The 15,628-nt window shown below is 50.9% G+C and overlaps 6 protein-coding genes across 6 annotated transcripts; 1 reads left to right on the top strand and 5 right to left on the bottom strand.

Annotated features, from left to right (window-relative positions):
• Nucleotides 1-241: 241 nt before the first annotated feature.
• N7511_002443 (uncharacterized protein) lies at nucleotides 242-3,382 on the bottom strand (the record flags this gene model as incomplete). The annotated part of the gene is made up of 5 exons (XM_057124868.1): nucleotides 242-559; nucleotides 612-1,674; nucleotides 1,796-1,893; nucleotides 2,301-2,684; nucleotides 2,747-3,382. The coding sequence occupies 5 exons, from the start codon at nucleotides 3,380-3,382 to the stop codon at nucleotides 242-244; spliced, it is 2,499 nt and encodes an 832-aa protein (XP_056987027.1).
• A 1,518-nt stretch (nucleotides 3,383-4,900) lies between these two features.
• N7511_002442 (2,3-butanediol dehydrogenase) lies at nucleotides 4,901-6,364 on the bottom strand (the record flags this gene model as incomplete). Its single annotated transcript, XM_057124867.1, has 7 exons — nucleotides 4,901-5,028; nucleotides 5,118-5,600; nucleotides 5,666-5,752; nucleotides 5,841-6,089; nucleotides 6,136-6,183; nucleotides 6,222-6,246; nucleotides 6,281-6,364. The coding sequence occupies 7 exons, from the start codon at nucleotides 6,362-6,364 to the stop codon at nucleotides 4,901-4,903; spliced, it is 1,104 nt and encodes a 367-aa protein (XP_056987026.1).
• A 495-nt stretch (nucleotides 6,365-6,859) lies between these two features.
• Nucleotides 6,860-7,691, bottom strand: N7511_002441 (bZIP transcription factor JlbA/IDI-4; the record flags this gene model as incomplete). The annotated part of the gene is given in 4 exon segments (XM_057124866.1): nucleotides 6,860-7,173; nucleotides 7,232-7,444; nucleotides 7,462-7,622; nucleotides 7,639-7,691. 4 exon segments carry the CDS (start codon nucleotides 7,689-7,691, stop codon nucleotides 6,860-6,862), a joined length of 741 nt encoding a protein of 246 aa, XP_056987025.1.
• A 462-nt stretch (nucleotides 7,692-8,153) lies between these two features.
• Nucleotides 8,154-9,384, bottom strand: N7511_002440 (uncharacterized protein; the record flags this gene model as incomplete). The annotated part of the gene is made up of 2 exons (XM_057124865.1): nucleotides 8,154-8,642; nucleotides 8,695-9,384. 2 exons carry the CDS (start codon nucleotides 9,382-9,384, stop codon nucleotides 8,154-8,156), a joined length of 1,179 nt encoding a protein of 392 aa, XP_056987024.1.
• Nucleotides 9,385-11,633: 2,249 nt separating this feature from the next.
• Nucleotides 11,634-12,986, top strand: N7511_002439 (putative cofactor for methionyl- and glutamyl-tRNA synthetases; the record flags this gene model as incomplete). Its single annotated transcript, XM_057124864.1, has 1 exon — nucleotides 11,634-12,986. One exon carries the CDS (start codon nucleotides 11,634-11,636, stop codon nucleotides 12,984-12,986), a length of 1,353 nt encoding a protein of 450 aa, XP_056987023.1.
• Nucleotides 12,987-13,267: 281 nt separating this feature from the next.
• Nucleotides 13,268-14,610, bottom strand: N7511_002438 (pepsin-like aspartic protease; the record flags this gene model as incomplete). Its single annotated transcript, XM_057124863.1, has 3 exons — nucleotides 13,268-13,395; nucleotides 13,453-14,216; nucleotides 14,270-14,610. The coding sequence occupies 3 exons, from the start codon at nucleotides 14,608-14,610 to the stop codon at nucleotides 13,268-13,270; spliced, it is 1,233 nt and encodes a 410-aa protein (XP_056987022.1).
• Nucleotides 14,611-15,628: the final 1,018 nt, after the last annotated feature.

The following is a 15,628-nucleotide window of genomic DNA, read 5'->3' as shown; positions in this document are numbered from 1 at the left end:
ACCCCCTGATGTCAAAGCCCATCCGAGCTTGGGCATAAATGCGCCCGCAGTCTAAAGCAAAGCAAATAGTTCCATAATCCCTTGCATGAAAGATGTGTCGTATGAATTTCGTATGAATCGCGGTCAGGCCGCATGTTGAGTGGCAGCCGATCGGCTCAATACCTGTGCAAATGCAATGTAAAACTTGCGGCATGGTACTCAGGTATATCTGGAAAAAAATAAATTGTGATGCGATGTTGGATCACTGCTTCGCTTTAGGAATCTTGTCGGTCTTGTCAAGCTGCTGGGGTGACGCCTGGGACCCTTGGGTATCCTTTTCGGGTTGCGCAGCTGGGCCGTCGGCGGAGCCTTTCATAGATTCTCCGTCGGTACTGGGATCCTGGGCCTTAGCTTGGGCACCGTCCTTTTGTTCGGCGCGCTCCTGCTCTTCCCGCTCGCGAGCCAATCGCTCCAGCTCCATTTCTTCCATGTGTCGGAGATCATCGACACTAGGCTCGTAAAGATGCCAAATGGTGTAATGGGGCAGCCCAATGACGGAGAACTTCATGCGCTTGGCCATCTAGGTCACATTAGCAATTGTACCTATCAATTGTGGCATCAGAGTTCCTTACCTTGCCAAACCCTTCAGTCTCGGCATGCTTCTCAAAGCTAAAGGCTGGGAAATGAACGCCTGCACGGAAGACCCTAGCTTTGGCCAAGATACTGACACCGCCAATGCCGTCCAATTCCATTTCCATATCCGGATCGCCATAGGGATCGCGGAGGTAAGCGAGGTGAGGCCGCCACGTAGCATACTCGGCATAACCCTCAACAATCACAGCATCCTCGTCAAGGGTATCTGCCAGCGCCAGGGCAGTTTCTGATTCCTGCCAGGAGTTCAGGTCGTACGGCTGCTCTCCCCCAGCCAATCCGGGAGCGGTCGCCAAACATCTAAAAATAACCCCAATTAGCATGCTATCAAACCCCCCATGTAGGAAGGGTCGCAACTCACTAGGAACAGTAACATCCTTATTATGCCGCATCAAGTCCTCAATGATAGTGAACGGGGCGGTTTCCACGTCCGCATCTCTCCAATAAACCCAGCTATGAGTCGGGCGTAGAGTTGCACTCAGCAACCAATTCCTAGCCTGCGCCATGAGCTTGCGACGGCTTGCCTGGGCCTCGAATCCATGGCGACTTTCCACATCCTGTTGGACCTTTTGACCAAAGTCCTTCTGGATCACCGAGATCTCGCCAAATGACATTTTCGGGTCCGGGTCATTCTGTAGCTCCTCCAGCATACTTGACAGCATAGTGAGGGTGTCATCTCGGGAGTCGGACACCAGGAAAGCAAGATCGATCAGGTTGTGGGGGTATGTGAGGTTCCGCAGATGCGAGAAGAACATGGGCAGATGCGACTCGGCGTCCCGCAGCGGGGTGCACATCAGGACACGCTCTCCGCGCTCCCAGCCCTTCTCCGAGCCCTGCACTTGTGATAAATCATAGTAACGGACCGTTTGTAGATGTAGATCTTCGGTGGAGGAGAGGAGACCGAGCGAGATTGTCGGCAGGATGGCGGCGCGCCAGGATGGGAAGATGAGAAGCACGAGAACGAACGAAACTCCAGCTAGGAGACATAGACGCTGGAATAGTTGTCGTCGACGTCGAAGGGCAGGTTGGGAGCGAGGTTGGAATCTGGAGGGGGAGGCTAGTCAGTCCCGATTTCAAGCTTCACGATCGGACATGGGTGCCACGGCAAGCTCCGAGAGCTCTCGGTTAGAATGCATGAACTCGTCCATGCAGGGCCTGAGCTTACTTATTTGGTGCAATTGAGAAGGCCGACCCGATGGGATAGGCGGAGTGGCCCTTCTCCAAGACGTGCCTGTTCATGACTGCGCTATCACACCCACGGCGCTTATGTTGGGGCCAAGAAGTTGGTGGCCGGGGAGCCTCGTCGCAGCCCCGGGGGTTTTGTCCTGAGATCCTGAGGTCCCTAGAAGACGATACCAATTGAACAGAGAAAGAAGAGGAAAAGAAGTGAGATCGAGAAAGTGCCCGTAAGAGTAACACACGGGTGCTGGAAGTTGCCTCCGAATCCGGTCAACCGCTTGCAGCGCCCCTGGATTGCATACTGTCCATACTGTCCATACAACACATCGACTTGTTTAACACCCTTTTCTCTCGGATCAAATGGAAGTTTGAATTGGCCAATTGAAATTAATATCGCTCATGTACAGATCTCAAATATGCGAAACGCTATGCTAATCTAATTTTGGGGGTTGTTCTCACAATGCAATCGTCGGAGGTGAAAGCAGACTCACTCGAGGCCGAACAGGAGGAGAGTCAATCTCCTTTGTTTCCACATCAACCTGTCGCATCATCTGTAGTAGCAAGGTGTTCATTTTCTCGCCATCACGCAAGCCCGCCATGACGGATGCGGCCTCGTAGTCGCTATCAAGTATAAAGTAGCGTTCTTTTTGCCAGTTCTCCACCGAGTCGATCTGGAATGCGACTCTGGCAATCGCCTTGGCAGGCACACTGGCCTTATTCATGGAGCTTCGGGAGATCATGCGCAAAAAAGGCCGGAGTCCCGTCCGGGTCTGATGTGCGACTTTGACGGACATGGGGGCCCCAGTCCGTAGATTGCTTGGGCCAGTCATGCCGCCTGGATCCAGTGTGAAGATGTCCAGCGATATGTGTCCAGTCTATATTTAGGTTGAGGTCAGTACCGAGTCATGGATATCGGGGATTAGAGGTTGCAACTTACCCAGATCAAGCTCCGTCGCAATGCATATAGTGCGACACTGCCTATTAATTTGCTGCTTCCAAAGCGAATATTGCCCTCTTTGGCACTGAGGGGTGATCCAATTTGCCGGTCGAGTCTTCCATGGTCGCGATCGAAATAATCCAATTGTCCACAGGAGGTTGCTGCTGAGCATCCAATGTTGATGACCTTGGCTCCCCCTTTGGGTGTGCCATCGCCGGCACGGAACGCCTCCAATAGTCCGATGGTCAATAAGAACGGTGACAGGCAGTTGGTTTGATATACAGGGTCGTAGCCGTCTGATGTCAGGTCGTCAACAACGTATGATGTGGCCACCGCAGAGTGAATTAGGCTAGTCACGGGTGGAATGTCTTTAAATCGGACCCGGTCGACTGTAGATTTGGCGAAGCTGGCAACTGATTTGAGATCGGTTAGATCAAGATTGAGAACCTCAATCGATCTTGGGCCGATTAATCGAATTCTGCCGATGAGGTCCCGGACATCATCGGTCCGTATATCTCGGGCCGTCAACAATAGATGCACAAAGGGTTGTTTCTTTGCTATCTCAATAGCAATCTCTGAGCCTAGTAGTCCGTTGCCTCCGGTAATAATGACCGTTCCTGTTAGTGGTGTTCCCATGGCGTCAGGTTTCAGGCAAGATGTGCTCTAGATGGGAGGGGAGAAAAAAGACTGTGGAGATTTCTGGTGGAGATTCTGACGATTTTTTTCGAATTATATAAGAAAAGGACGTTCCAAAGGGATGTATTACGTGACAAAGTAATTAAGAAAAGAAAGAGAGAGAAAAAAAACGCTGCAGGGGGGGGGGTCCAAAGCGTAGTCAAAGAGTATAGGCACCATTAAACGGTAGGATCTAAAAATTCCACCCCGGCCCCATACTATGCAGAATATAAACCAATGAATTATATCAGAGGTGAGCGGTGTCTTGTCTCAGTTCACGGCTGAGGCGTGTCTTTCCAGAAAGACGACAGAGTGGATCAATCAGATGCGAACACAGACGACGTGGTGCCTTAGTGCCGAAAAAAGCGAATACACTTACCCTTTCGGCATGACGGGATACCCTATGATCTTTCCGCCTGACGGTGCGTGGCATGGCACACTGGAGTAGAAGCAGGTTGGTCTGTCCATTCGACTCGTATACTGTGCATTGTCGGGGATTCGGCCTCTGACCCTGAACGGGAAGTTCGCGACAATGGTGCGGTGGGACTGAACCTTCCCCCCGTCTCAAATCTCTTTGCCGATCCTCAGATCCCGGTCTAGAGAGATCTAGTCGTCGGTAAACACATCGCTAAGTTCGCGCGGGAGGCGTCGAGGCAGGTACTTTTGGTCCACTGTCTAGTCCAAGTATTGTTTTTTTTTGTTCTTCCCAACAGTCAGCCTAGGTCTCAGCTCGTATTCTACGGGAAACAACTGGAGGGGTAACTAGAAAATAATGAAAACATCATGTTATCGATCACTCCATTCAAGAATCTCTGCACAAAAAGCAAATCCCAAACGCATCGGGTTTCAGACAGAAATAGGACAAGCGGATAAATGGCCAAAGGGTTGTGGCGTCCCGACGCGAACCTGAGTTGGCACGGCCACTGATGTGGCCGTGTTGCTGACAAAGGGGGTTTGGGGCTGGCCTCGAACTATCTATAGAGCGGATCATCTACGGAGTACACCGTTGCTAACTCAACCGGACAATGCCATTCGAATATTCAGTGTGGATGGTCACACTGTAGCATGCACTTTCGATACTCAGCCTTCAGATTTCAGCGGTTGTATCAGAAATATATCGGATGTGTTGGCAATCAACGACGCAGGCCAAGGCACCACAAGGAATTGCCATTGCGTCAATGTGATGCTCATGTAAATACGGATTGACGCCATTCCAGATCTAGCAGGGATATCTTGGGTTGAATTAGGTCAAGGTTGTATTGCAGAACTAGGCCATTCTGCAAGAAAATCACCCGATCAACCACATAACGCATTACATCCCGATCGATCTCGCGTGGCTCGACCTCAGATCCAAATTGGGAAACCATGCAAGTATTCATTGGTGTAAATACCTCGCTGATCTACGGTATAAGCTGGGCATCAACTGCTGCCCATAATCCGACCAGGGAAGCTGCCTCACCTAACCATTAGGCGCCCGGCTCATGCAGAGATGTCGATCAGAATCTTGACATGTTTATCCCTCTCACCGGTGAGAGCCTTGAATCCCTTCTCGATGACATCCTCCATTGGAATCTTACTTGTAATCATGAGGCGTGGCTGGATCTTACCTGTTTTCGGGGAGCAAGAGGTCAGCAGGAGCCCAAACTAGACAAGAGAAAGAAGCAATATGCAAAGTGACGACTGTAAGAAAACGTACCTGAAGCAATAGCATCTATCACAGCCTCAAAGTCACCATCATCAAAAACAACAGCACCAGTTACGTGCTTCTCATCCAGCACGACAGCAAAGGCATCAATGACCGGCTTGTGTTCCCACAGCGAAACAATGACCGTCGTGCCGCGTACCCGAAGACCCTGCATAGCAGTATCAAGCCCCGCCTGTACTCCAGAACACTCAAAAGCAATAGCAGCACCACCAGCATCCCCAGTCATGGAATGCACCCGTGCGACCGCATCCACCTCAAGCGGATTCAGGACCTCTGTCGCACCTAGGCTGAGAGCAAACTCTCGTCGTTTCTCAGAGACTTCAACTGCGATAATACTTTCGATACCCTTCGCGCGCAGTACTTGGATAATTGCAAGCCCGATTGGTCCGGCGCCAACTACTAGCACTGTGTCCTGTTCCTGCAGAGGACTACGGCTGACGGCGTGCCATGCCACCGAGAGTGGTTCCACCAATGCTGTATTACCCGCTGTTAGAGCTGACTAGAATATGAAACGAAGAGAAGAGTTAGGTTATTCCTACCGCCAATATCGAGGGGAACGGAATCTGGCAGTGGGATTGCATGTTTCACGTCGACGACGACATGGTCGGAGAGGCCTCCTGCCTTACCTAGAAGGTAATGTCAGTTAGGTCAGTGTCATTCCATACAAGGATAAACCAGTAATGTCAAACCGAGATGAGGTCTGCCATAACTTACCACTATACCCGATGAATCCTAAATTCTGACATGAATTGAATCTTCCTATCACACACCTCGAACATGTCCCGTCCGAGAGGTTAGGTTTGACAGCGACTCGATCACCGACTTTCAACCCTGTAACACCGCTTCCAATCTCCTCAATTGTGCCGCTAAACTCGTGGCCCAGCGTGGTCGGCAGTTTTTCCCCCGTTACTGCGTGCGGGGTGACAGGGACTGCCAGAGGACCGGCCAGGTATTCGTGTAGATCTGGATGATGTCAAAAAGAGACTTGAGATTAGGAGGGAACCCTTACCGCTTCCACATATGCCCACGAATGCAGGGCGGATCTTTGACAGCGAGGCTTGTCAGTGACTGAAGTGACATACCCAAGCCCTATACATCGCGAGTCGGATCGCAACGGTAGCTGGTCATTTCTTGAATTGAATTGAATCTCTCACCTTGACTTGACCATGGCCACAGATTGGCTCTTCCACTTCATCAACTCTGATATCCTCCCGGCCGTGGAAGCGAACTGCTCTCATCCTGATTCCTGGGTTCTGATTTGACCTCGGTGTGGTCGGCAGTTTTACTCTAACGTGAGCGGACGAGGCTTGCACCAAGTACTATGTCGAGTACGATGAGCCGATGGGGATCCACTGCAGTGAAAGATTTAAACTTGAGGGAAAAAGAACATGGCGCCTGTCAGTGATTAGTGCCACGAACGCTGTACAGACTGCAAGCCCCTCCCCGGAAGCCCCGAAGAGCGGGTAATGACATCGAATTCTTGCCAAGATTGGAAGCTGGACTGGGACGGAAATGCTCCGTCTCGCACTTCGAGTCCCTGTTTGGCCGAGGTTTGGATGTGCTCTGTGGGGGTGGGGCTGGACATGTTGGGGCCATGTCGAGAACTTGCGGGGCTTACTTGCCTCTCAATACGAACATACAAGAAGAGCTACAATATAGAAGAAGTAGAAGTCGAAACCAATACAATCCAATCGAATTCGGTATCTAAGAGCCCAGCTCCAATGATCGAGATCCTAACTACCCTTGTTCTTGCGACTGAGAAGACCCTTCAAAGCATCCGTTTCGCCTTCCAGCTTGGAACATTTGAGTCTCAGATCATCTCTTTCCTGGCGAATCTTCTCCAGCTCCGCTTCAAGATCCTTCATCCGATCAACCCGTCTCTGCCGACATCGTCGAGCAGCGAGGGTATTGAGTCGGCGCTTTTCCACACGAGCACCAGTCGGGCCTAATATGTCATCGCCCTGAGAGGTAGCCGGGCTAGGAAAAGTGGTCGAGACCGGAGCAGGAAATTGTGAGACAGGAGAAGGCTGCGAGTGCGAGTGACCGTCTTCGTGAGAGTTAGAACCCAGTACCATAGAGACAATGGCGACAAGATTAAATCATACCTTGAGAATTGGCCGAGCTAGGAACAGCAGATGCAGGAACAAGGTGTTGGTTCTCGAGTGAGCCCGAATCCGAGAGAGATTGAAAGGCAGAGGCAGTGCCGTACCCAAAGTCCATGGCGGGGACATCGATACCATCATAACCGTGGGGATAAGGCGTTGAAGTGTTCACAGATACGAAGTTCCAGTCCGTGTCGGTAAAGGACAGATCGGGTTCTGGCCAGAGATCGGACTGTTGCGCGAGGGTTTCGAAGGATTGACAAATAGGCACCGCCGAGGGGAACCCCCTATCGGCGGCGCCAGAGACGAGAGAAGGTGGTCATCACCGTATTGAGCGTAACTCAACCACGGTGAATATTCAACAGGCCCTTGACGGCGTTCCTGTGTGCCGGAGCTGGCTGGGCATGAACCTGTGGGTGTTCTGCATGACCGCTGCGGCGCTTGAGCAACTGCAGGCCGGCATGGATTGATCTCTTAGACGGGTCTTTGCAGACCCGTGACGCTCTTGCGAAGGGCGATGAAAGGTGACCTTAGGTCAACTGCGTATGGGGTCCGACTCTGTAGGAGTCGTGTCCTGAGGAAGGAACTCTAGGAAAGGCCAGGCCATATAAAGAAATCCTGAGGCAAGGGGATGAACCGCAGCGGATGTGGCTCCACAGTCAGCGATATGTGATTGGGTCTTGGCGCTTGATTCATTATGACTCATTTTAGCGTGGTGGAATCAGCCAATCATAGACTGTCTATCTTTGGGCACCGTCCTGGTTTGGTCTAGCGCATATCTGGGGTCACATCCATGGATCGGCTTCGATGAGACCTTGGGAATCTGGCATCACGTTCAAGTCACGTTCTATACTTCGGATATAACATATCTAGTTTGCACATCTTAACCCTGATTCTCATGCTCCAAACTTGAAGAATCCCAAATTTAAGCCTTTGGGATCTGTTGGGTCACAGGTTGCTGCACCGTCATATCCTGTAGCAGCTTCTGCCGCGCCGCATCTCTTTCTACTCCTTCTGGGATGTTAACAAGTTCCGCAGCCTTTCTGGCAAATTCAGCTTGCTTCGCTTTTTCTGCCTCCTCTGCAGCCTTTTCTTCGTCCCTGAGATCATCTTCAGTCATTCCAACGGGTTCACTCTCGGCAATGACTATATCATCTTCTTCTCCAGTGGGCTCCTCTTCCTCTGGTGCCTTCACCTTCACTTCTTCGTATCCTGTAATGTTTCCGTTCTCGTCATAGATAGCCCGAAGTTCAACGGTCTCCCCGGTCCTGACTTCCGATAGAGCCTTCATTTGGTTAGCTAATCTGGACATGTTAGGTAAATCGAGATTCAAACTTACATGTTTCCTGAAGCGGGCCAGACGCGCGAGCTTGAACTGAGCTCCTGCGTACGAGACCACCAAGCCACCGTCCTTCTGCATGATTTCAGTAATGCAATCTCAAAGCTTGGAATTTGGTAAAACTTACCCCGTTGGATTCATATGTTGCCCATCCTTCACCCTTGAGCTTCTTAAGGGATGATCCACCAGCTCCCAGCTTCGCAATTCCGGTCGCTCCGACGTCTAGTCCAAGGTCAAGATTGCGGCTCTTGTCGGTGGTCATGGTGATTGCACATTGCGAGGTGACCCAGGCAGTGTGAACCGCATAAAGACCGTAGTGGCCAATATCAGCACCAAAAGGCGAATTGACGAGTTTCTTCGCATTATCCTTAACCCACCCCGCAATAATCACTGTGTTTCTTGTGATAAATCTTTCCATTTTCACCACCTCATCGGTGATAAGGGCTGCTTTCTTGTTTGAGGTGTTTTTGTTCTCTGCTTTAACCCCGGCATCGATGGGTCCTCCTGCCGCTAATCCGGAAACTTCTGTCTTCAGACGCCCACCATTCTCACTTCCACTCTCAGAAGACATGGTCTTCCAGAATTGGTCTGTCGGGTGATCCATAGGCGGGATGGGAGCAGGTCCGAATCCATCGGCCTCTGGTCTGCCTGGCACGGAAATATCCGTGATTTCAACCCATTGGCCCAGCTTGTTCCAGTATCCGATAGAGCCGGGATGTAAATTCTTGTATGTTTCAGGAACGTAGATGAAGTTTCCCTTACCATGGTGAGCCATGAGCTCAGTGTACTCCTTGTCGTCAGTTGTGTGGAGCCCCATGTTGTCAATGCGGTGTATTGAATGAGATTTAGTCTGGTCTGAAAGTATAGGCTTGATAGAAAGGTTCGCAGGTCGTGAGATTAATTAGGAACGTGGACAGCACTGGCGTTGATATCCTTATAGCCCTGTTTATGAGTGCGGCTGGGTATAACCGTTCTCCCGGGACAGAACTATGATGTCAAGCGAAATGTCAAGTGAGATGTCAATGGCAGCTCTTTTATGGGGCCTTTGACTATTTACAATTGGCTCCTTCTGGCGATTGACTGCGCGATTTACTGTAAACACAAAAATCCATTTTGAGTTGGCGAACCGTTCACCGGAGGAACCTTGGATACTATTGCGCAAGCAATATTTAAAAACGTACTTCTAGGACCTATCCGTGCCCAGCTCAACCCAGCCCTGAACCAGTCTCAATCTTCAGATCTCTTCTTCCTAGGCCCGATGAGGGGTTTGTGGCGTGCCATGCCAATCGGTGGGGTTAGTGGATCGACATGTTCGCCCACAGTGACGTCGAACTCTTCATCGTCACTAAGGTGGCCGGCAAACTCAACAGGTTTTGACATGTGAGCGTTGACCAAATGTAAGATTGGGATGCACGTCAAACTGAACAACCTGTTAGACATGGATCATAGGCTATACACTTGTCAAATAATATAGCTTAGCTTCCTATACTACCTTTGGCATTGAGTGGCATTTTAGATATCTTTTGGGTCTTCGTGGCTTTGATATGTTGCCTATCTCGTTCATTATCTTGTAGAGTCATTGTACAGTATCTGCACCCCAAATGAAGCGATCTGAGTTCAAGATCGGATGTTTTGATTCTAAATGTGGTTTAGCGTCTATTGATCTGTCAACTCGGTGATCCCCCGGTTTCTCGTTCGTCTATGACGTCCCGTCACGCTCTAAGTGTTCTTATACTAGCGATTTAGAAGATACGACAGGATGCCGTACGAATGACTGTACACCATCGCTCAAGCATATCATGCTACAAAAGGACCAAGAGACTACTCCAAATCCTCGATGTACCAGAAAAATGATATAGAATACCACTTGGTTGACTTGTAGCCAGTCTCAGGGTTCCAATATCATATTCGAACAATAAAAATATGAAATGCACTACTTGACAATCATAAAACCCGGTACTTTATGGTTCTCGCATTACTAGGAGTTCGAATTTGTGGCCTTGAATAAACAGCTTTGCCGGATTTTCTCTGGCTACAAGACGGACCAAGAGAGTAACCTTCGTAGTCTGGCTTCACCGTAGCCTCTAAACGGTTCATCGGATTTGGTTTGTGTGCTTATTGCTCGAGAAAGTTGCCGTTCATAGTCCCTATCAGAATAGGCAACCTCGACCTAGAAGAGACTGCAAAATAGTTTGGAATTTGGCTTGTAACATAGCTAGTAGTAATCACATTTGTTGTTCCAGAAAACTAAGATAAATTACGATGCAAATAAGACATTGTGTGATGCTGCAACTTCGAAAAGGCCAATCTCGCAGGAGTCAATTAGTAGATCAAGTATGCAATTGTTATATATTGAGTGCAATAACCCAATGGGTGCTGCTCGATCGTATGAGAATTACAATCAATAAGAACATTAGCTCTGATTCCGGATTGTTCTATAATTACAAGATCACATACTGGCTTCTGGCAAGTCGGACATCATGTCACGCCCTGGGCTACATTCAGTGTGGGCTATGGTTACCAAGCGAGGCTGATCTTACAGTGCTTTAAGCTTGATAGAAACGATACGTCTAGTACTAGTCATTTCATTAGATGCAAATTATTCGCTCCTTTAATAGAGAGTGATAGAGCTAGGTACAAAGCTACTGATGTACATAGAGAGTTCCCGCTAGTCCGTAGGACGGACTAGCGTTCAGTCATCCTACAATGACCCTGATAGAATCCCACGCACTCAAGCCTATACTTCACCTTACTCAACTAAACCCAGGGACTCTCCAGGTAACTTGTATGTAGTCTCACAATATCCAACCCGTAGACACCTGGACCCGGCTTCCTCTGCTGAGTCAGCCCAAGCAGCACAGTCAGAAAAAACGTCCAGGCTCCCCCTGTAGCTCTTTGCTCTTTGACTAGAATAAAATAATTACCAGATCCCTGACTCCTGGGATCCTTGTCAAGCTGAATATCCTCAGGATCCCATTGCGGGCCCGAAACATAACCCCGCGGGTCCCGACACAAATCCGAGCCCCTCGATTTTCTTTTCTTTCACCAACCCCTCCACGCTTCACAATGGCTACGGCAGCTACCCCCGAGTCCTCGCTCCTCTCTCTGCTCTACCGGTCGTACCCGGCCACCATCTCTCCCGATGCGACTGAGCCCGATTACCTTCACGCCTCGTCCAAGATTTTCCCCACCGTCACCTTCGCCGAAGATGAGGAAGCCGACATCAAGCAATGGCTGCACACCGTCAACGGTCTGAAGAGCTCTCTGGCTCAGGGTGATGAGAGAGCTTCCGAGGGAATTCTGACCCAGTTGAACATCCACCTGGCCACCCGCACAACCGTCCTCGGCGCGAAGCCCTCGGTCGCCGATATTGCTATCTACGCTCTTCTGGCCCCCGTCGTTGAGAAGTGGACCTCCGAGCAGCGCACTGGAGAGAAGGGCTTGCACCACATCGTGCGCCACGTCGACTTTGTGCAGAACTCCCGCCTATTTTCTCTGCAGATCCCCGACGAAGAGAAGATCGCCATTGACGTGAACGACGTCAAGTTTGTGCCCAAGCCCGTCGACCCTAAGGAGGAGAAGGAGCGCAAGAAGCGCGAGAAGGCCGCTGCCCAGAACCCAGAGGCCAGCGCCGATTCCAAGCCCCTGGTCGTTGGCCAGGGCAAGCCCGAGAAGGGCAAGGCCGACAAGGGCCAGGCCCAGGCTGGCGCCGACGCCGCCGCCAGTGGCCCTCCCCGCACCAACAAGAAGGAAAAGAAGGAGAAGAAGGAGAAGGCACCCAAGCCCGCCCCTGCGCCTGCTGCCCCTCCCGCCCCCTCACTGATTGACCTGCGTGTCGGTCACATCCTGCGCGCTATCAACCACCCCAACGCCGACTCTCTGTACGTTTCCACCATCGACTGCGGTGATGCCCCTGGAAGCGACAACACCTCCCTGGACGAGGAGACCGGCAAGACCGTCCGCACTGTCTGCTCTGGTCTGAACGGCCTGGTGCCTCTGGAGGAGATGCAGGGCCGCAAGATCGTCGCCGTGTGCAACCTGAAGCCCGTGACCATGCGTGGTGTCAAGTCCTGCGCCATGGTTCTCGCTGCCTCTCCCCGCCTCGCTGAGGGTGAGGAGGACAACCACGCCGGCCCTGTCGAGCTGGTCAACCCTCCCGCCGATGCCCCCGCTGGTGAGCGCATCACCTTCCAGGGCTGGAGCGAGGGTGAGCCCGAGAAGCAGCTCAACCCTAAGAAGAAGGTCTGGGAGATGTTCCAGCCTGGATTCACGACCACCGGTGACCTCGAGGTCGCCTTTGATAGCAGTGCTGTTCCCGCCGTCCACGGTCAGGAGGGCAAGCCTGCTCTTGGCAAGCTTGTTGCTGCCTCTGGTGGCATCTGCACCGTTAAGAGCTTGCAGAACGCCACCGTGCGGTAAAGAGATAGATGCCTGATGTCAAGAGCTTGGTTGTTGTCTGGCTTTGCAAATAAAATGGACTACACGCATACCCACGAGAATATGAAGAAATCAAAATTTCAAAAGTTCAGTATTATCATTAACTTATTACTTGTCATAGTGAAAGGGCTCCAAGTCCACCGACCAAAGACACATGAATACCGCTAAGAACAGTTGAAATGTGATCTTTGATTTCTTTAATCTGTACATATCAAAAGGCTTTTGTGAGACAAGCAACGTATGTTGCAAGCACTGACATTCGCCTAAGTGGGAGTGGCGAATCCCAGAGAAGGACCTCGCTGATCGAAGACGACAAAGAGCGCCTTCAGGAACACATCGCCATAGATTGACATTGAACCACCGGAGTTGGACTGGACGCCACCGTAGCAAACTATTGCAAGGAGAAAGGTTAGTTGGTATTCATAGAAGAGGGACGACAATAACTCACGCGTTGCACCGGTAGTCGTGTTGGTGCCGATCTGGGCATAGTTGATCAACTTTCCGGGGATCTTCGCCGCATAGTCGTTGCCAATTGCAATGGAAAGACTAGGGAGGGTTGATGCGCAGGGGAAAATCCAACCCTGGACATTGCCAGCATACACAGCACCCGCGACCTTGGCATAGTAGGCTTGCACGACCTCGGGGCTGATCAGCAGAAGCGAGGTGCCCGTGTCGGCAATGGCCTTGGTTGTCTGGGTGATGGTGTTGAAGGCGCCGCCGTCGATGGAGTATTGAGCCGATTGGAACAGCCAGAATCCATCGGACGAATCCACGCTGACGTTGACAAGATTGCCAGTGTACTTGGTCTCGTCAATCTTGCCGAATTCATACTGGCCGACGCCATCGGGGCGTAGTCTGGCGGTGAAAAGTGGTTCGTCAAGGGTTGGGGCGACGTTCTCGAAGAATGTCTTCTGGGGACCGGGCTTGAAGGTATTGAGAGAAGAGAAGCCGAGGCCGACGAGTCCGTTTGATGCTGTATCCTCGATGAATACGTCGGATGCTTCAGTTGCAAGGCCGAACGTTTGCTCTTTGAACTCCACACCACCGACAGAGACCGTGTCTTTGCCCAGTAAGCCTGAGGCTTTGGAGCTGTCACCGTATGAGATACTGAATGTGCCGTTCTGGACTTGCTTGAAGGTAGTCGAGTTGTCCTCCTCGAACACAGTTCGGCCCTGCTTTTGAGTGGCCGGGAGCCGGGAGCTCAACACCCACCTGTATACATGTTAGTTGATGTACAAGCCAACTAATTGCATACTAGAGCTTACATATCTGCAGATCCCGAGTCAAAGTTCATTGGGAGGGTTTGGCCGCCGATGTTTACGGGCGAAACGAATTCCTGATCGCCATTGATTGAAGTGGCGCTAACAGCGCCGGTCTGCTCAGTATCAGATGAATCTTCGGTGGCACTCTTCGCGGTGGTAAGGCTGCTGGTGTCGAGGAGCTTAAAGTCACTCAGCTCAGTGCCGGTGAAGTCGGTCGAAGTGATTCCAAACTTGCGGTATGCTTTGCGTAGAGCAGTTGGGCCGTGAGGAACATAATCGCTACGTCGAACAAGGTCCACCTTGAAGGACCGGCTCTGGAGGCGGGACCGAGGTTCCGTGGGCATGGACAGAGCATTCAAGCCCAAGAAAACAAAAATAACAAGAGAAAATAAGAGATGCATCTTGTGCGAATACCCAAGGATATTAGTGCCGTAAAATGAGCGGAACAACCAGGACCAGCCTGAGGGATCGATATCAAGGAATGTCCTGAGAAGAGAAAGACGAGCCTGTCTAGAAAATCCAGACACTAAAAGACAGGAATAGCTCTCGGAGCTGTTTCAAAAAAAAAGTGCACCAGGCGTGGAGAGAAATGCACAATGCAACAATGCCAATGTCGCAAAAGGAGCGACAGGCAGTCCTGAATCGAATCCAAGGAACAGAAGAATAGAAAAGAGCGATAAAAACCAAAAGACAATGAAAGACAATAGAGAGAATAAAAGACAATAGAGAAAGGGAGAAGAAAAAGAAAGAATCAACAAAGCACCTTCAAGTGAAACACGGGGCGATCTATATGGAAAGAGCATCACCAAACTGTTTGTTTCCACCTCACCTCTCACCCTATCAGAGACCTGTAACGACCAAACGCAAAATCCTTGGCTATTCTCGGCATGCTGGGCATTAGACCTCTTCACAACCGCCGAACCAAAACAGAATTGGCGAAACAGAATTGGCGTGCGTGTGGATCAGTCGCTAGACCAGGGAAGGACGAAGTCCCGGACAGGACAGCCAGGAAAGTAACCCAAGAGCTCTCGGCACCCCCCGGCTCATTTGTCTGTTACTGCGCGGCGTCTTGAGTGGGGAGGAAATCACCTCCTGAGCGCGTGGATTTGACAGCTGAGACCGTCATTAGTCCTGAAACACAACCGAGCGGGTAGATGGCCAATCAGCCTGCAGGCTTGTATAACCCCTTGAAACCTATCAGGGGGAAGATGGGAGACGTAATGGCATGCAATGGAGATCGCTATGATCTGTACGCTGTGGCAAATCGTACTCTTGGTGATGGCATTGGATGTATAATGTGCGCGTCGTGGGAGCCTGCAGTTAAGTACGCGTACACTTCGTCTGTCGACTCCAATCAGATCT

This window comes from Penicillium nucicola (genome assembly GCF_028828085.1).
Source record: "Penicillium nucicola strain IBT 29836 chromosome Unknown utg000002l, whole genome shotgun sequence".
Taxonomy (NCBI): domain Eukaryota; kingdom Fungi; phylum Ascomycota; class Eurotiomycetes; order Eurotiales; family Aspergillaceae; genus Penicillium; species Penicillium nucicola.
Note: the sequence above shows the minus strand (reverse complement) of the source record. Positions and strands in the feature narration are given on the sequence as shown.